The sequence below is a fragment of the Tupaia chinensis genome, unplaced genomic scaffold (assembly GCF_000334495.1).
Source record: "Tupaia chinensis unplaced genomic scaffold, TupChi_1.0 Scaffold000316_1, whole genome shotgun sequence".
Classification (NCBI taxonomy): Eukaryota; Metazoa; Chordata; class Mammalia; order Scandentia; family Tupaiidae; genus Tupaia; species Tupaia belangeri.
Genome location: NW_006159809.1, coordinates 3504449 through 3525529, shown reverse-complemented (window position 1 = coordinate 3525529; position 21081 = coordinate 3504449). Strand labels below are relative to the sequence as shown.

Sequence of the window (21081 nt, the reverse complement as noted above, 5' to 3'; positions counted from 1 at the left end):
GGCCGAGCCCCGCGGCTTGGCTCTGAGCGGAGGCAGCACGGCGCGCCCCCCTCAAACGCCAGGCCGAACGAGAGATGACGGCCTGTGCTACGCCGCCCCGCCCGGGTCCTGGGCCGCCTCTGGCCTCGCCCTTCCCGCTGCTGCTGCTCGTGGTGCTGAGCGGCCCGGTGTCCAGCCGCGTACCCCGCTCGGTGCCCAGGACCTCGCTTCGCATCTCCGGTATGGCGCCCTCGCCCTCAGCCCTTTGCACCGCGCCCAGGCCCCGCCCGCAGGTGCTCACACTCACCTTTCCTAACCCGGGTGGCATCGGATGGCATCGACCAGGGCCCTTCAGCTTGCTTCAGATCCCTCCGGGGGCCGCGGGGAGACCCCGACGCTGTGCTGCTTCACATCTCCAGCCCCGGCCTCGCTCCTTGGCTGCCACGGCACGCCCAGACTGCTCCAGCGGTCCCTTAGTTCCAGAACCGCAGGAGAGTTCAGAGCCTCGCTGTCCACACACTGAGGCCCAGGGAGGCGATGAGGGTTGCCTGAAGTGGACCATTTCGAAGTTCCCTCTCCCTGTCCCCCTGTTCCCCTACACATACACCTGTGTCCATGGCTCCACTTGATTCACTTTCTGCTCTCAAATCCATGGGTCTTTTGTTCTATTTCAGCCACACACCCTTATCGCCAGTTTAGCATTCCATTTCAAAAAAATTCATTTCCCTCTCATCGGTTCTCGTCCGCCATCAATCCCTGCTCTCTCTGCCATCCAAACCTCTTGCCTTGCTCACAGTCCTGCTCTTCCTGCCCACTTCCCAGTCCCCTCACAATCCTGACACTAGCTCCCTCCTACCTTAAACCCCCCACCCCCAACTTAAGTAAGTTCCTCATCATTTGCTGTGCCTTCTGCCCATTCCGTACATTCAGTGTTGGTAAATCCTATAGTGAGCTGATTTAAAGTTCTGCTTAAATAATTTCTAAAGCCTTCAGAAGAAAAGGGGAGGGAGACGCCGTCCTTTGAAGAGACCTGAAGAAGCTAGGGAATGCAGTGCTATTAGGTTAAAAGTTGTCCTTAGAGTGAGTCACATGTTAGAGACTACTGAGTTAGGCATGGGCATGGTGGTGGGCCTTGTTTTCTCAATGAGCATTGAGTATTAGCTCCTTGGGCAGGCAGAACTAGTGAAGCCAAGAGTACCGATGAAGCCATGAGTATAATCCGTTGGCAGAAACTCAAAACTGGGTAATAGTTACCAGGCTAAATTCAGACCAGGGACATACAAGGATGCTGTGAATTCTGAAGGCAAAGTTGTGGTCAGAGCCTGGGGTTTCAGTTCATGCTGGAACAGTAGCCACAAAGTAAGTTAAGGTTGCCAGGTTGAGTTGATGTTCAGGGATTCAGGGAAGTCTAGATGGTAAGGTGAAGCAGAGTTTGGACCTTAAGGGAGGATATGTGATCCAGAGCTTATACTAAGCATTAGAGAGTAGGCCCACTAGAGCAGGGACATGAATATGGGGGTGAGAGGATGGGGTGGGTGAGGCTCACATTAGCACATCTGGGAATGAATGGACTGTTGGCCATATTGCCACGTTGAGGGTACCTGAGCACATGAAGCAGGGAGAGCAAAGCTGTATCACTGCAGGGGCAGGGTCCCCATAGTAAGAAGTTGCGTTAAGAAGGTAGATTTATGTCAACTTATTCCTGTTCTGATCTTTAAATAGGTGAGAGTTTTGAATGTTGATAGAAGATTTAGTTTTAGTAAAAATGGAACACATGCTTAAGGAAGAAAAGAAGCCATTTGTAAAACATGTAGCAGATACCAGGTGCTTCCATATATTATTTCAACAACCTGGATAGGTGTTTACAGATAGGAAAGTGATGCTCAGAGGAGGCAAATAACTTATTCAAGATCATAAAGTTGGTAAGTGGGAGAGCCACACTTAAACTCAGCCTGTTACATTTCCAGAATATATCCTCTTTCCCACTATACTCTCTATCTCTTTGGGCAGAATCAGAGAAAGGGAAAGGGGAGGCTAGGTCAAGGGCAGTGATGGGAGGATGAAGAAATAGTCTCCTAGTGTGTTGCTGAAAAGAGTGAAACATTTCCTTCTAAGTAAAAAGCAGTTACTATTAGGTAATGATTTTTTTTTTCAAAAAAGGAAATTTAGTAAAGCAAGAGGGGACTTCAAAAAAATGGAAATGAAAAATGGAATGAAAGCATGAGATTATTATGGTACAAAAAAATGAAAATACATGCATAGTTTTTCCATGTTTATTTTCCATGAACTTTTTACAAGACCACACTTGTATCTTCTATATATATTTTAAAATTATGTACCACATTGCTATGAATAGAAATGATAAACTTAGTATTTATGTAGTTATTTTGATAAAGTGTTCTCTTTTTATAGAAAAAGCATAGCTGACTAGATTGTATGCTAAATATTCTGGCCTTATCAGTTATCTCTCTCTTGGGAAGTGTAGATGGTTGGCCTGCTAAGGCTCTGTTTTTTTTTCTCCAGTGGCTGCTAGATAAATGGTACTTGGAAGAAAACAAAAATTGGCCCCTTTGGCTTTGACCTTGTAGACCCAACCCTTATGAAGTCATGGCTGATATCATTCTCCCCTTTCCCCCCTCTCTTCCTGCCAGAGGCTGACTCCTATCTCACCCGGTTTGCTGCTCCTCAGGCATACAATTACTCTGTTCTCCTTGTGGATCCTGCTTCCCACACACTTTATGTTGGCGCCCGGGACGCCATCTTCGCTTTATCCCTGCCCTTCTCAGGGGAAAGACCTCGCAGGGTGAGAGATGAGAGTGGGGAGAGCCCCAGACTCCATAGCATGTGCTCAGATCATGGTGTTATGGGTTGTTGGGGGGAGGTATTTAATAATGATGTAACAGCAGTGATGGTGGTGTTGGGGAGTTGGAAGAAATGAACAGGAGATTGTCCACTTCAGTGTCTCAGCTGCAGGTGGTAGGGGGGTCATGGTGACTGGAGAGGCTATGAGGGAGGTTCATGATGATGGGGAGTAGGTCACAGTGGCCAGATTTCAGGTGAGAGTGGGGAAAGGGAGTGTTAGAATTACAGTGCTCCTGGGAAACAGTTATCCTATTTTTTTGACTACCCATTAGTAAGAATTATACTGTCTGTTGTGACCTGGTACACAGTGTGTACTGAAAGAAACATTTCTTAAAAATATTTCTATTTTTCCTGTATGGGATATATTCCGATATATTCTATTTCATTAAAAATAACGTTGATCATGATTTCATAGTTGATTCCATTATTCATCAATGGGTGAGGACCTCCAGTTTGAAAATGAATGGGATCTCTGAAGTTCCCAAATTGATGGAGGTTGTGGAACTGTCTCATTTTCCTTGACTTTGTGGGAGTTTGGGGGAAATCTGGGGGAAATGGTCACTTTTCCTTTCTCAGATTGACTGGATGGTTCCGGAGGCTCACAGACAGAACTGTAGGAAGAAAGGCAAGAAAGAGGTAGGTGTAAATCTGGGCCCTGTTGTGAGTGTCATTTGGGACCATGGCCCAACCCTGACTCTGACAGTCCCCTGTGGTGCTCCTATCCCAATAGGCCCAGGCAAGGACCCTAACATCATGCCATCACCCATTAACTCCAGTTCCAGAGCTGCATCTAACCTCCTGACACTTATTCTTCCTTGTACATGCTGCTTCTGATTCTCTTTAACCATCTCTGACCCCCAGGACGAATGTCACAATTTTGTCCAGATTCTCGCCATTGCCAATGCCTCTTACCTCCTCACCTGTGGCACCTTCGCTTTTGACCCGAAGTGCGGGGTTATTGTGAGTGACGGGTGGGAGGAAAGGGAGAGGGAGCCTGCACCAGTGTGAGTTACTTGGGGTGGTGGGAGGGTGGATGGGAAAGGTTTTCTGTGAGTGACCGAGATGGGGGTAATCACTGTGCATGATAAGCATTGGGGGTAGGGTTGTCCTCATAAGGTGGAACCTTTGTCTGCTACTGAGGGAGGGTTGAAAGGGGAGGGAGAGGGAGGAGAGGGAGGTTGTCTGTTGAGGGTGAGGCATATGAAAAAGAAAGAGATATATTGGGGTTGTAAAGGAAGTTAGGGATGCTGCTTGGGCTGGAGAGAGGAAAAATCCAGGAGAGACTTCAGAAACCAGTAACTTATGTTTTCCTCACCCTGTGTTTGCTTTGTCTAGGCAGTTTGAGTCCATTTCTTAATCAGTGCAGCCCATGCCTGTATGTTCCTCACATAGCATGTCTCTCACCACCTACCCCTACCTCCACTGCCAATCTCCTGCCATGTGGGCTGTGACTGACTCTGCTCTCACGGCTTCTGATGCCACTGCTTACTAATGTAATACTTGCTGGCTCCATGCTCTGGACCTTGCCTTCAGGGTGGGCACTCTGTCAACCATGTTTTCTTCTAGATCCTGTTTATTGCTGCTAAAGGCCTAGGCATTACTACCCTCAAAAAAAAGCGGGCTTGGGACATGTATACCCTTAATCACATCTATGCTAATCATGGCCACACAAGTCCCTAAAAGAAGTGACAGTTTTTAAACTCTCAGTGTTTCCCATGTTACACAGTAGTCAGCGCTAATCCTGTTGTCACACACATTTGTGAGAAAGTTCTAGGGTGAGTTGAAAGCCTCACATCTTTATTTCCAGTGCCTTCCCTTTCTGCTCTGTAGAACAACAGAGGGGGTGCACCAACTCCCTTTCTTGTCCCTAATCTTTAATTGTAGATCTTGACTTAACTATTCTGCAACCTCCAGTAATTCTTGCCACCTGGATTTAATCAATGTGTACCTCCAAACCCCTCTTTGTTATAGATTGTCTTCATATTTCTAGCTTAGGATGCTACACTTATATATGCTTGATTGCTCCAATGAGTCCTTCTGGGCTATGCTTGGGATTAGTTGTACTTATGTTATTTCCATAATGCAGGAAATAGGCTTCCTACCAAAGTTGGGATAGTTCCCTTACCCTGGAAAGGTTTCCCAGTTCAGGATGGTGTTGAACTTTACATCCCATCAACTAATGTCGAGGATCTACTTTCTTATCAGTGACCCAGATGTTGAGGGTCACTCCTCACAAAGTTCACAGGTAGAATGCCATCTCTATTTTGTCGTTTTTCAGTGTGCACAGGCTTGGGGTTCCTATTGTTCTGAATACAAGAGCCAAGGCTCATAGACAATGCAATTGTTCCAAATTAATCTCCCAGGGCCTTCTATTTTTCCTTGGTTCTCTAAGGTGGACTCTAATGGTTGTGAAATAAAGAATCTGGGTAGGAAATGTTAGGGACATACTTGTTAGAATTGATGGAACTTGAACCTCTGTCCATTTTTGAGGACTATCAGCAGCAAAGAGCAAAGCCTTTATTGTTTCCTGTTATTTCAAGAGTTCAGCTCTTTCTCTGAACCTTCCTATCTTGTGGGCTCATGATATGAGGTACCATTTTTTGGTCAAGTCTTGTTTGTAAGAGAATATAGGGCATACTCCCAGAAGGTCCTTTCTTTTAATTCTTCAAGTCACATCTGAGACTGCTCTATAGAATGTTTTAAGGTTCTCTTGTGCTATATTTCCTGCTACCTGGCAATCCCAGTTTGCTTGACCAAGTTCATGCCTTATTCTTAGTGCCAGGCCTCTCAAGTCTTAGACTGATGACTTTGATATTATGTGCAATTATTATCTGTGAGCTTTGATCTGGACACAACATCTTGCTCAGAGTTGACTGTGGAGAAATGAAGGCTCTCACAAAAAAGAAGTACAAGCGCTGGATATGCAATTTGGAGTGCTGTTCTTCAGCTCATTGGGCAACTGAGGAAAATATTTTTAATTTGTTTTGTTGAAGGAACTCCAGAAGTTAATAGATATGTTAGACTTCTAACAATTACAAAAAATAACAGACAGCCATTCAATTTAATATCTACTCTGTTGTAGGCTTGGTACTAGGTATTTCATGTTCATTATTAAGTTTGATTTTTACTACCACATCATCATATTTAGGCATTATTTCTATTTTACAAGCAAGGAAACTAAAGTTCAGAGAAATTAAATACCATGTCTAAGATTATGTAGACATTTCTCAGTATCTGTGGGGTTTTGGTTCCAGGATGCTCTATGGATAGCAAAATTCAAGGATGTGTAAATTCTTTATTTAAGGAGTAGGTTTGCACAAATCCTAACATACTCCCTTATGTTTTAAATTATCTTTGGATTTCTTACCGTTAGAATTAAGAAGAGAGAAAATATATAGATAAATTCTTTAGCGTCTTTCTTGGGGAGCCACCTCTTCCCCCATTTCATAACATTAGGTGTGGCCTGGCTGCATCTGCAGTTGGTTAAATCTGTGGATAAGGATCCCACAGTACAGAAGGCTGAATATATATCGAGCATAGGCAGAGCCAAAATTTAAACTTAGTTTTTTCTGGCTCTGCTCTACTCCTTGTCCCTCTGCTCTAGCCCATAGCCCAGAAGACCTTATTTGGCTTCAGTTTCTTGTGGCATTTGACATGTTTCATGTAACAGGAACTATCATTTTCTTCTTTCTTTATTCCTTTAACTACCTGGGGAGACCTTGTATATGCCTTGTACCTTTTTTGGTGTAGGCCAAAGGGCTGATTTCACCCCCACAGTTCAGTGAGATCCTTCCTACCTAGCCCTCACTTTGAGCTTGAAAGACTTGCCTTCACCACAACTGATTTTGAGAGACTGTGCTGACTAACACAATGATAATACAATGAAGAATCTCAACATTCAGATAGACAATGTAGTGTAGTGGTTTTGCCCTTTCAGACTCCAGTTAAATGTCATTTGATCACATGGGAACTATAAGCTGTCTAGTTAATTGGCAGCTCATTTTCTCAAAGGCTAGAAACCTGGATGATATGATGATGTCATTGGGGGAAACTGGAAGAGGACTTCTGAGATGTTGAGTTTTAAGGGGCTGATAGGCGATCTCTGTGAGTAAGTGCACCAGTCAAACAAAAACATGGACTAGAATCGGAAGACATCAGGCTCAGAATGTGACTGGAAATGTAAGAACAAATGAGACCTTAAAAGAAAATGTGAAAAGGACTAAGGCTGGAAAGTAGAAGGTTATAGAGAAATAACAGAAGGGACACCAAAAAGGTAGAGTTTCAAGACAGTGAAAGAATAAAATAGATAGTCAGGGAAGGGAGTAAATCAGAAATATCAAGTGATGCATAAAGATGAAAGAGAATGAAGACTGAGAAAAGGTTCATCGTTTTAGTCTTTGATGAAATGTAAGGGAATAGTTTTAGGCATAGAGTTGAGAACACATAATTTCTGTTTCCAGAAATGACAGGTGATCTTGTTTGGATAAAACAAAGATCTTTTTGAGAAGGAAAACATAAGTAGCTTGGTCTAAAGTGTTTATTCTCCAGACAATTTTGGGCTATTTTGTTATTTTCTTGTTCAAAAATTTATTAAGTCAGTTACTGATATTTTGAAAGGTTAATTTGGGGTGGGGCTAGATAGTGGAGGAGATGACCACCATAGTTCCTTTGGGTGAGAGGTAAAAAGGGAACCAACCACAGGTATGAACCTCATCTCTAGAGTGCCCACAAATTTTGGTGATCTCTCTGAACTGCCACCTTTCTCCTGCTGCCACACTGGCAATGCTCTTATGTCTCTGTGGGGTCTTCCATTCCAGTAGACTCTCTTGACTCTGTATTCCCTTTTGGGGGGGGCTCAGACCACATCTGATCTTAACAGGTCTTCTTTGAAATTCTCTCAACAGGTGAAAACCTTGTTTGCCGAAGAGAAGAGCAGTTAAAATGGGCTAGTAATATATTTATACTTAGGGGATAAACGATATATCTATGTAGCTACTGCAATTACCATCAAAGTAATAATAGAGATAACTATGCCTGGCCAGGTTACTTTGATTCCAAGCAGCCAGTTACTGTTCCTCTCAGCCCTAGGTCAAAGTCATCCTTTATTTTCATTGTTACGCTGTTATTTTAAAGCTCTTTTAGCACTGGATGCTGGACAAAGGTAACTTTTGGCTAGCTCTGGTGGAACTCATACCTCTCACCTCCTGCCCAGAATAGCTTCTCTGGAGTCCTGGAATGAGGAAGGCACTCATCTACCAAACCCTCAAATTCAGACCTGAGCCTCAGATCATTCTTCACTGACTTTTCAGATTCCCTTCTCCACTTTGGAGTCTGACTCTGGCCCTGTGTTTCCTCCTCAGGGTTTGAGTAGGAGAGGGTGGACCTTCTCTCTCTAGACCCCAGGGCTTCAGATGGTCTTCTCTGTACTTTTCTTTACCCTTATTAAGGGCTTCAGCCTCACAATATCTGCTTTCTTTCCTGGTTCTCCTTCTATGGCACATTCTTCAACCAATTGCAAATGCTCAGCTGCGTTTCAGATAAAAGACTTACTGTCACCCTTTCAAGTGTCTTCTAGGGCCATGCGATATATTCCTTCATTGGGGAATGCAGGTATTTGGTACTAGGGGAATTTAGGAAAGTGAAATACACTGAAAAAAAAAAAGGGGGTAGCAGAAATGGGAAAAGCAAGAATGGGTGGGGGGTGGTGGTCAGGAAAAGCTGACTGGGAATATGGGGATGGTAGTGGGGGAAGCAGGAGATGAATGGGAATTGACCTTTTCCGTCACCTGACCATCTTTGTAATTCTCACCATGAACCTTCCTCATGACTCCTAAACCAATTGCCCCCTTCTGGTCTGTAGGATGTGTCCAGTTTCCAGCAGGTTGAAAGACTTGAGAGTGGCCGAGGGAAATGTCCTTTTGAGCCAGCTCAGCGGTCAGCAGCTGTAATGGCTGGTGAGTGGGGGGAGACAAGAACCTGTGACTTCTTGCTCTAATTGCTTCCTTCCCCACCCCTGCTGTTGGAATTTCTGTGTCCGTTCTTTTTTCAAAATGTTTATGATTCCCATGTCTCTTTTTAGCTTTCCCTGTTCTGCCCTGGGTGCCTGTGACTCTCTGTTTCCCCACCCCAGGGTATTATTTCCTTAGAGCTTTCTAGAGAATGTGCCCTTTGCATGCCCAGTGTGAGTGTTTCTTTTTCTTTTCTAGTAGTGTTTATTTTTTCTGTTTATTAGAGGAATCTACTGCAATGTACATTATAATAAGTTTGGATAAAGTATAAAGAAAATAATCTTCTAGACCAGCACTTTTCTGTAGAATCTTATGTGTTAATGGAAATACTTTAGATCTGCACTGTCTAATATGGTGGCTACTAGCTATTGTGGCTGTTTAGACTTTGAAACGTGACTAGCGTGACCAGGAAGGAATTAAAAATTGTATTTGGGAACCAGCAGTTAGCGTAATGGCTATGTCGCTGGACTCCCACATAGTCAACTGTGGTTCGCGTCCCAGACCTGGTGGCTTAAAACTCACGCCGGGCGCGTGTGCGTGCGTGCCTAAGATCCCGAGAGGAGAATAGAGGAGAAGGGATTGTGGTGTGGCCATCCCCTCTGGAGGGTGATTTCTCGCTTTCTGTCTCTCTCTGTTTGTCTGGCGAGCACACGCACCCTATAGCAAAAACCTCTCTCTAAAAAAAAAGAAAAAATTGTATTTAATATAAATAGCCCATGTTTCTAGTGGCTACTATATTAGTTCAGTTCTAGAATATCATTGCTTAGGAAACCACGGCTAGTATTTTAGTATATTTCCTTCTTACCTTTTAGTGTGTGTAGACTTCTGTCTGCACTCATACACATACATTTTGCTAGTCAGTCCCTATTGCCAGGGGATTAGTAATGACTAAGAAATAAATCACTTCTGTTACTTCCTTCAAAGAAGCTATTTACAATGGTTCTATCACAGATCATGCCTCAATCTCTTCTGGAGAATGTCGTAATTCTTTAGCAGTCACAGAGTGAATTGTTTTCATACCATACAATCTGTATTTTAGGTCAGACTATCCCATAGACACCTCCCAAATTCAGTGAAGAGCCAGCTATTTTCTCATGATAGTGTAAGACAAGCAGGGTAATAGAAATGTTTTATGAGCACTTGTGTATTATAAAACTTTTGAATGTCACACTACATGGATATAATTTAAAATTTTGTTATGTAACTTTATTCATAGGCCTGCCTATATAGTTAAAATATTCCTTCTAAAGACAGTTTGTAATGACATCATGTTAGTCATTCTACAGGCATATCGATTTAGTTAAACAATTTCAAATCATTTATATAAATTTATTTCATTTACTTTACCTCAAAGATGATGCCATTATCCACATTGGTGTAATGAATGTTTTTGGGTATAAATTTTTGCTTTCATTTTGACCATCTTCTGAAGATTCCTAGAAATGGATTACTGTATCAAAGGGTGTGAACATTTTATGGCTAATTATCTGTTGCTAATTGAGTTTTTAGAAAGGATGTGCCAGTTCACACCCTAAACCAGTGATGTATGAGGGTTTTTTTTTCTCACTTAATTTTCAGTGAAATGTATGGCTGCCGTTGAAAAAATTTCATTCATTTGAGACTAAAAATTATACCTTGTTTTAATTTGAATTTCTTTGAATATTAGTGAAGTTGAATATTTTTTATGTTTTATTATTTTTGTTTGTTTGTTTCTTCTGTGGTAAATCCTTTGCCCAAATTCTTTTTTTTTTTTTTTCTTTGAGAGGGTTTTTGCTATAGGGTGCATGCGCTCTCCAGAAAGACAGAGAGAGAGAGACAGAAAGCGAGAAATCATCCCCCAGGGAGGATGGCCATGCCACAATTCCTTCTCCTCCATTCTCTTCTCGGGATCTTTGGCATGCACACACATGCGCCTGGTGTGAGTTTAAGCCACAAAGTCTGGGACTTGAATAGCGGTCGATTACATGGGAGTCCAGTGACATAGCCATTACGCCAATTGCTGGTCCTGTTTGCCCAAATTCTTGGGATGATTAATGGGTGGGATATTAATGTTCCAATTTATATTTGTGGTTGTATTTTTTACAGAATGAATCCTTCTTCATTTAGAGAGCAAATAAATTTTTTTTCTTAAACATTTATTTTTCCCAAATAATTAACTCTTTGATATATTAGGAGCTTACTTTGGTGAGTGGTGTGAGATAAGAGTCTAAATTAATTTTTCCTAGCTGGCTAATTCATCATCATTTTATCATACTCTTCACTGACTTTTGCTGCCACCTTTCTTATAAAAAATTGACTTTTATCTGTGCTTTTGGACAATATTTTATGTAGAAAAAATCAGGATACACAATCTAACTCTTTTTCTTTCTTTCTTTTTTTTTTTTTGGAGAGGTTTTTGCTGTAGGGTGCGTGCCCTCGCCAGAAAGACAGAGAGAGACAGAGAGACAGAAAGTGAGAAATCAACCCCCCGGGGGATGGCCATGCCACAATCCCTTCTCCTCCATTCTCCTCTTGGGGTCTTGGGCACGCACACACATGTGCCTGGTGTGAGTTTAAGCCACCAGGTCCAGGAATCGAACCACAGTTGACTACATGAGAGTCCAACGACCTAGCCATTACTCCAACTGCTGGTTCCTCAAGCTCTTTTCTTATGCATGACTTTATTTTTAGGATATGTCTTAACAACTGTGCAGATTAAATCACTCTTTATTCATAATGGCTCAGGGCTTACCTTTTCTGAAAAATAATAAAATAACAAGTCTTTTTGAAAATTTGTGTACAGTATAATTGAGTAAATATAATCTTTGAATATCATAATTATTATTATTGTTAAAATTGATAAGACAGTTATTTAGCAGAAATTCTTTTTTATACACAGACATGTATGAATGAACAGTTTAGTCAATAGTTTATTTTTCATGGCTTTTTAGAAACATCTTTGGCAAAACCCTGAGCCACTCACTGGGTTCAGTAAGAAAGATTTTTGAGTTTTAGTGGTTGTGAATGTCTGTTGATTGTACAAAATTAAAAGAAACTTGCTAGAGGGCACATGTACTCACCAGGGAGAGACAGAGAAAGAAAGGGAGAGGAAGTACCTCCCTATGAGGTGTGGTTGCACTGCAGTCTCCTCTCTGCCATTTCTCCATCCTGGGATTTGGAGCACACACACGTGTGCCTAGTGTGGTTTTCAAGCCATCCTGACTGGGACTCCAAAGGTGTCTGCCATGTGGGGTCTAGTTCCCATTAGGTCACTGGGCTGGCCCTACAAAATTGTTTAATTAACCAGAATGACTTCTCAATTGCAACATCCCAAGATAATCATTTAACATACTTTCTGTGTTTCAAGCAATAATCTTTAAACATATGCTACCCTCTGTGAGTAATTTCCCTTCATTCAGTCAGCAAGTGAATTTATATTAGGATATTGTTTAAGAAATTTATAAATAAAATCATTTTATGTCAAGGTAGGAAGAACATTTTCAAAAAGGTCTCAAGTTTTTTCTTTTTTAGATAATGAAATTTAGGGTTACCTTTCAACTGATAACTGATGGGAAAGATCAGAATTAACTTCCTAATGGTTTAGAGTGGCTAGCTTCAGGAAACAAAGAGCCTCTGTTCTCTAGTTGTGTCAAATTCAAAGCACAGTCAATACCAATATTATGAATTTTCTCTGCATTTCTTACTTTGCAAGGGTGTAATTTAACATTTTTTCTTGGTCTGACATAAGTACCAGTAATCACGTTGGCTTACAATATGGATCCATTATGCTGTGCTGCCCTTCTCTTTTAAAAATAGCAATATAGAAAATAGTGGCAACATTATGTAAGAACTAGAGCCAGAATCCCCATTTTGGATCTACAAAGACATCCTTAAGATAATAGAGGTATTTTGAAATCAAAAAGGATATTTTAGTACTGAAAAAATCATTAGAATATAATAGCTGGAGTATTTCTTTATTTCAAATTATAAAAATTACAGTATGCTGGGGCCAGCAGGTGGCATGGTTGTTAAGGTTCTGTACTCTCACGTGGCCGACCGTGGTTCCTGTCCCAAATCTGGCATCTTGCTTTCTCACTTTCCCTCTCAATCTGTCTCCCTGTCTCTCTCTGGCAAGTACACGTGCCCTATAGCAAATTAAAAAATAGTAATAATAAATGAAATTAAATAAATAATTCTAAAAAAATTACAATGTGCATTGTAGAAAATTGAGAAAATATAGAAATGTATAAAAGAGGAAGTGGAAGTTTATTTGTAATCACCAGGTAGTCACTATTATTATGCTGGAGTATTTTGAGTATTTTCTTCTACTGTGTCTGTGTATATACATGTATTTATAATAAATTGGAATTATCATATGTATTTAATTTAGTAATATATGCTGAGCATTTTTTCGTCATAGAAATGATTTAATTATTCAGAACATGTTTTTTAAAATAATTTTGTATTCTTGCATCATATGGCCATAGCACAACTTAATTATTTCCATATATGTATACATTCAAGTTTTAAAATACATTATCGCTTTTATAAATAATGCTACAGCAGAAATTGTTTTATGTAAGTTTTTATGTAAATCTTTTACATGACTCTGATTGCGTATGAGTCAATCTAAGAAGTGGAATTGCTGGGTTGAAGGGTGTAAAGATTTTGTTGGTGCTTAATGGATTTGAATAAACTTTTCCAGTTAGTCTCACCAACAGTGTTGAGAGGACCTGCTTCTATGCACCCTGTCAACTCCAAGAAATATAGTTAATGAACATAACAAACAGTGATGTCCACCTAAGTCCAATGTAATGTGTATTTTTATTGCATTTCTATTTCTGTGAGGTTGAGCAACTTTTCATGTGTTTATTGGTACTTGTATTTATTTTGGAAAAAGCCTCAGAAATCCTGTTTTTAAATATGTAGATAAAATAAACAAAATGATCTCAGTGTCTTTATTTGCACTATTGAAATTTAGGGAAATGTGAATATTTTTAGCAATAATGTTCACATTAGCTTAAGTACACTGGTGACTTCTTTTTACTGTTCTTAGTAGGCTCTTTGTTTTCTGCTCATTAAAAAAAATGTTGGAATTCTTTTGGCTTCTACCCAAGAGCCTCTTCTAAATCTATGTAGAGATATCTCAACTAGGCCCATGGCTTCTGTTTCACCCCATTCTTGTGCCACCCAAATCTGTATCTGCCTTTCAGAAATTATCTGGAGGTACAGACCACATAGCCAGCTGCCCTCCAGACATCTCCACTTCGATGTCCTGAGGAATCTCAGGATCATCATGCCCCAAACTGATTTCATCATCTTTACTGCTTTCCCCAAACCTGCTTTTCCACCAGTGCTTTCTCCTCTAGTGCATAGTGCCGTTAATCTCCAGGTGCCAAGCTGGAGATAGCAGTCAGGCATCTTTAGTCCCCTGTCTCATAGCCATTAATAAATAGGGCTTTTGTCAAAAAGAGCAGAAACTTTCCCCCCTTTTTTCGGAACTTGTTTTTTGTCTTTAGCAGCTGCTTTCAGTCTCATTGTATCTTGTGATTAATGCATCTGCCAAGTAGCACTGCAAATGCCTAGATGCATTGGATGTTTCCAGAATTTAGGGGCAAGCCTATGTCTTAAATCATGTGTGTCTGCCCTAAGACCAGCACTCACACACTGGAACAGTAGTTATAGACAATCCCACATGACCAGTAGAAGGAAAGGTAAACACTGAATCTCCAATATCTGTTAGATCTTAATCGTAGATTTTGGCAAGCACTTGTACCCCATGGTAAAACAAAACAAAACAAAACAAAACAAACAAAAAACCAAAAATAGTCTTTAAAAAAATTTAAAAAGATATCAGTCTGGCCCAATCCTTAGATAAGGACATGGACAGTATTAGCGTAGGAGCATCTATCCTGAAAAGCATCTGACCACAAGAAAAAAAGAGAGTAGATGAAAAGGCCAGAACATATTTATAATCCTCTTTTTAAAATGAACGAATAGATAATTCCTACTGTACATTTCCTTTAAAACTGGGCATCTTAACACCAGAATGGAAATTAAAAACCTTCAGGATATAGTGAAATACTGCCAATCCTAGCTTGTCAGTTTTGGGGGGCTAACATATGTGGAAGACCTGGGTCCACAGGCTTTCTCTCTAGGCAAGCAGAGACCTATTTTCACACACAATTGTGATTTTTCTTTGACTGTGATTCCTAATTTTTTGGGGTAAGTCAAAATATTTTAATTTTGGGTTATACAAGTAAAAGGTGCTAACTATAGAAAACATTCAGTGGGTATAAAGAGTATGAAGAATATCACTTGTAATTCCATTAGTCAGCAACACATGTAGTTAACATTGTAGAATTGTAGCTCCTCCTACTATCTCTTCAATGCCAGCAGACATATACACATATTTAAATAAAAATAGGACAATAGGGCTGAATTATCCCAGTTGCTTATTTATTTATTTATTTATTTATTTACTTATTAATTTACATCTTTTTCTAACCAGCTCTTTCACTGAACTCAACACTGTGGGCATAGCTCTCTTTTGCTCATCATCTTTTGCCAACAGCAAATGATCTGAACAGTGCAACAGCATACATGGGATTGAGACCCTGGAGAACCTAGGACATGTGGACATGGAGAACCGCATCCTGTTGTGGACTCGGTCCTCGTGACTACCGTGGCTGCTGTTCCTTCTCTGGTGTGCCTGCGTGTTAAGATGGGTGTTGCAAGCCCCTGGGTACTCCCAGAGTGCCTAGAGCCCTGGCACTTCTTCCCAGTGTCTGAGTCCTTTGTCCCTGAGTGTCGGTGACCCTCTGTCTTCCACCCTGAGTGACTGCTCTCTTCAGCATTTCTGGGTTCCACTGTTGCTGCCTACACCCATAATCCCTTAGAGTTTCAGGGCTTTTACCTCCATCCACTGCTGGGTCTTTGCATGGTAATCTGTAGTCCTTCACCGTTTCCAGAATATTTATGATTGTTTTTCTCTGACTCTATGTACTAAATCATGCTACCCAAATATTCTTAACTCTCCCCTCTACCACATCTTCTTCTGTTGTCAGGGTATCCATGTCACAGCTTCTGCTGGAGTTTCGGTTGTGGAGAGTTTTGTGTTTCTATCGTAGGGAAAATTTCAATCCAACTCTGACTTCTGTATCAACTTTTTCTCCCCCTTGGAAACATTGAAGGTTGGCTTATTTGCTTCTCCATTTACTGCCATGACCCATGACCAAACTTGTTTTTTCTCTCCTGAAAGTCTCTGGAAGGTGATGTATGCCATTTTGTAACTGCTCTACCCTCGACCTTCTGGAAGCAAGTCAAACTTATGGCCTTTTGAGATTTCTTAAGGGAGTATAACTAAGCTAGCCTGTGTTGAGTACCTACCATGGGCCAGGACCTAGCTCTGGTGTTTGTTATTTCTGAATGGAAGGTGGTATTTATGTCCGTTGTACATTTGAGTAACCCGAGGCCTGGGAAGGTTAATTTGCCCAAGCTTATACTACCCATAAGTAGTCAGAGTTGAAACCCAAGTCTTCCTGGCTCCAAAACACTTGGATTCATTTAATAATCTCAAATGATAGACTAGTCCCCTTTCCCCACCTTACATAGGGGTTTCTGGCCCTCCATTGCTACCCTCAGAGACTCTTGATTTTTTTCCTTTTCTTTTTTTTTTTTTACTCCATGTAGAGCAGTGGTCCCCAACCTTCCTGGCGCACCAGGGACTGGCCTCATACACCCCATTTCCACCACTACTACATTTCAATATACAGTGAGACAATTACACGACAATAGGACTGCATTCCCATGAGAATTCAGTACCCCTCGCTGACCTGACAGGAGGCAGAGCCCAGGCGGCAACATGAGTGATGGGAGTGGCTGTAAACACAGAGCCTGCCTGCCATCTCCCCGTTGCTTGCAGCCAGAGCTGGAGGGGGAGCAACAGGCCATGGCCCAGGGGTGGGAACTCCTGGTAGAGTTTATTTTGGAGCTGGTTATCTTTCTAGTACCTGTGACATGCAGCCTCTCTGGAGCACCTGTGACCCCCTAGGTAACTGAGCTTCCCTCCAAGTGGCCCTGTTGTCTATCGCTGCCTCCAGTGTGCAAAGCCTCCGGTTCTCGCTAAGATTTCTCTGCTCTATCTTCCAGCACACCAGCCTTTTTGTGTCTCCAGCCTCTCTGACTTGATCTAGTTGCTGTTGGTCACCTCTCCTCTTAAATGGTGGTGTCCTCCAGGGCCTCACTTTACCTTTCTCCCTGGCTCTCATGTTCATATCATGACCTAAGGGTGATGTATGATGACCTCCAAGTTGCTGAATCTGGTTCTGTTTTCCAGATCCTTCTCTTTAATTGCCTTCTAGAATCTCTTACCAGTGTCCTGAAGGCTCGTCAACCTCAGCATGCCCAACAACTGAGCTAACTTCCTCTCCGACCTCTTCCTATATGGATCTTCTCTTATCATGTCCTGGCTTGGTTAATAATATCACCCTCTACTGTCATCAGTCTTATTATAGCTAGAAGCCCTGAGAGGCATTATTTCACTCCATTTTCTCACATCTCATATTGAACTGATTTTTGAATCTTGTTAATGACTTCTATCTCAGAGATTTCTCCCAAATCCAGCCCTTTTCTCCTCTATGTTCATGTTTTATTTCAGGTCTTCTATTCTTACCTGAACTGTGTGAGTAGTCTTTCAATTTGCATTATATTGTTAACAACTCTCCTCCTGAAAAAAAAAAAATCTCTGCAGTTTTACTCTCATGCAGAGCAGACTCATCATAAGTAGGTGCTCATTTCCATAGCTCCAAGTCCTCTCTGCTCACTTGCCCTGCCCACAGCCCTGAAGCCCCCTCTGCCCCTCCAGAGCTTCCATCACCAGTGTCCCACATGCCAGAGCTTGCCTCCTCTCTTACCACTTGCTTGCTTCCCTCCCAAAAGTCTTTCTTGTAGCTGGTACACTTCTCATTCCTCAGACCTGACTCAGGTGTCACCTCTGACATGCTGCTCCCACTGTGGTTGTATCTGGATCCTTCTCGTGTGCCCCCAGCCCCCTTAACATATCTCCTAGCCCACACCTCTTGGTATCTGATTACATGCTCACCTTCCCTTGTTTTGTCTTGCCTTATTTTGTTTTTAGGTGTTCTCACTGGATAGAGACAGACAGAAAGCAAGAAATCACCCTGGGCATGACTGCACCTCAATCCCTTCTCCTCCATTCTTCTCTCAGGGTTTTGGGCACTCATGCACACGTGCCTGGTGTGACTTTTCAAGCTACCAGGTCCAGGGCTTGATTCGCTGCTGACCATGTGGGATGGCAGCACCTTAGTCATTATGCCACCTCCTGGCCCCCCTTATTCTCCTGATTCAAATGGGAGTTCTTGGGGACAGCAATGTGTTTAGTACCTGGCTCAGTACCTTGTCTGTGGTAGGTGGTGAAGGCACGCCATCCTGCTCTCCAAAGACTGCCGCAATACTCAAGCCTTGTAAGGTGCTTGTGACCTTCTACTACCCTCCGATTCACTTTCTTCCTACTCCTGTTGGAGCCCTTGGCAGTTTACTCTGTGGTTCTCTCACATTCAGTCTACAGAGCTGCACCTCCTGTCTTTCCCAGTGCTTGAGATTTTTCTCTCCAATTCCCACCTTCCTAGAGTGCCTCTCTCCCTCCCCTGTACCAGACGGAGGACCTGGTTCTCCCTTGCTTCTCCTGGGTGTCTGCGAAACTTCCATTCATCCCCTAGCTGGCATTTCTTAAAGCGAGGTCCTGAGTCACTTGCATCAGAATAATTCTGGTTGATTATTTGAAATGCAGGTTCTTGGGCCACTCCACAACTTTACTGAATAGGATTTGCTGAGCTTAGGGATCTACATTTTAATCAGTTCCCCAAGTGATTCTAGTATACTCTCAAGTTGTGACTTGTTCCGGATCAATGTGCACCCATTGATGTTCAGAAAATATCTATGATGTTCTCCAACTTACCATGGTTGACTTATGATATTTTTAACTTGATGGGTTTATCAGATAACTAACTCCGTAAGCCCCTCCTGGAGAGTCACAGTACATTTAGCATATTATAGGGCTACCGAAACAATAGCAAAGCACAGTAAACCAATCTGCTTTCCAAGGGGAAGTCTTTATTCTTCCTTCATACACATGGACATTCGAGCACAGCTTTCCCATGCCTGGTTTCTAGCACTGGTTTCCCTACTTTCCTGGAGCAGTTTATTTCTGCGCTATTTTAAGTGAGGTGATACTGTGATATGCTTAGCAGGCCTGGCATTGAGTGGGCACACAGTCCCTGAGTGTCGCTGCCCTGCCTTATTCCCTGCTCTGCCTGCGACTTCTCATCCTTTCCTCTGTGGGTCTCTGACAGCCTGTCTTCTCCTTGTCGCCCTGCAGGGGGTGTCTTGTATGCTGCCACTGTGAAAAACTACCTGGGGACAGAGCCGATCATCTCCCGAGCTGTGGGTCGTACTGAGGACTGGATTCGGACAGAGACCCTGCCATCCTGGCTTAACGGTGGGGAGAAGGGGAGGGGGTCCTCTGGGGCACAGACTGGAGGCTGGGTGACCTCAGGCTGAGTCTTTGGGGATCTGAGGCCACCGGTCTCCCCAGCCCCAGCCTTTGTTGCAGCCGTTGCCTTGAGCCCAGCCGAGTGGGGGGATGAAGATGGAGACGATGAGATCTACTTCTTCTTTACTGAGACTTCCCGAGCCTTTGACTCGTACGAGCGCATTAAGGTTCCGCGGGTGGCTCGTGTGTGTGCGGTGAGACCCCTATCCTGGCTGGCTGGCTGTTGTCTCCTACTTTGTCTGTCCTTCTGGCTTTTCCTCTGCAGACTCTGTCTTTGCATTTCTCCAATGTCTCCTTTTTTATTTCTTTGCTTTGATTTCTTTTTTGGGAGCTTGAGGATCATGGGGGCTGGCCTCTGGGCTCTTTGATCCCCACAGTCACCCTTGTATCACATTATCCACAGGAGAGGGAGTAGTATAGAGGTTAAGGCACAAACTGGTGGCAGATAGACCAGGGTTCAAGTCCCTGCTCTACTACTTACTGCTGTGACTCTGGGTGGTTCTTTGATACCTTTGAAACTCATCTGTAAAATGAAGATAATCACACCCATGTATGAGTTGTCCAGAGGACTAAACGAGGTAACTTAGGCAAAACACAGCACAGTGCTTTATACATACATGACAGGCTTAGTCACCATCCTTGTCATCTCCCTTCACCCCGTGTCTCATTGTCTCCACAGTCGCTCTCTTTGTGTCTTAGTCCCTGCATTTCTATCTGTCTCTCCATCTGTCTATGTCCTGAAGTCAGGGAAGAAACTTGTATTCATCTCTACACTCCTTGTCCAATCTTGGTCTTCTGAGGAGAACTTCCCATGTGCTTGTCACCCAGGGAGACCTTGGGGGCCGGAAGACCCTCCAGCAGAGATGGACGACGTTTTTGAAGGCTGACCTATTGTGTCCCGGGCCTGAGCATGGTCGGGCATCCAGTGTCCTGCAGGATGTGGGTGTGCTTCGACCTGAACTGGGGTTGGGAACTCCTGTCTTTTATGGCATCTTTTCCTCCCAGTGGTAAGGGCTTGTGATGTGGAGGAGAGATCCAGGAGGGGAGATCTGTGGGGTCGGCCCTGTCTCTCCCCGTAGGGGAGCGGACTGTCCCTCCTTCCCTTGGCTGCATGATGCCTCAGGCGTTTCTTGGGGTTATCTCATTTAACCAGGGCTTCCCCAGGCTCATGCGAAATATCTGACTCCAATGTCTGACTCTTCCAGGGAGGGGGCTGCCATCTCAGCTGTCTGTGCCTTCCAACCACAAGACATTCGGGCAGTGCTGCGTGGCCCCTTCAGAGAGCTGAAACATGACTGCAACAGAGGACTGCCTGTCATGGACAATGATGTGCCCCAGCCCAGACCAGGAGAGGTAAGGGGGGGGGGCTGGAGCAGATCTTCATCCCAGGCCTGAATTCAAGAACTGCCATTAAGACAAGAGCCCAGTAAGTGTCACTGACATTCCTTGTTCCCCTGGAGACTTTGTCACCCAGCCCTGTTTCCTCTAGTGCATCACCAACAACATGAAGCTCCAGCAGTTTGGCTCGTCTCTCTCCCTGCCTGACCGAGTGCTCACCTTCATCCGGGACCATCCACTTATGGATAGGCCCGTGTTTCCAGCTGATGGCCACCCCCTACTCGTCACTACTGACACAGCCTACCTCAGAGTCGTGGCTCACAGGGTGACCAGCCTCTCAGG

At 43.1% G+C, this 21081-nt stretch overlaps 1 protein-coding gene across 1 annotated transcript in view; it reads left to right on the top strand.

Moving 5' to 3' along the window:
- The window catches only part of SEMA4F (ssemaphorin 4F), a gene marked incomplete in the record, with an annotated part of 34188 nt that overhangs the window by 5549 nt on the left and 7558 nt on the right, over window positions 1-21081 (top strand). The window contains 10 exon segments of the mRNA XM_014588887.2: window positions 8-219; window positions 2631-2782; window positions 3418-3477; window positions 3703-3801; window positions 8702-8795; window positions 19228-19347; window positions 19444-19595; window positions 20230-20408; window positions 20607-20754; window positions 20891-21081. Coding sequence (XP_014444373.1) covers window positions 75-219; window positions 2631-2782; window positions 3418-3477; window positions 3703-3801; window positions 8702-8795; window positions 19228-19347; window positions 19444-19595; window positions 20230-20408; window positions 20607-20754; window positions 20891-21081 — 1340 coding nt within the window.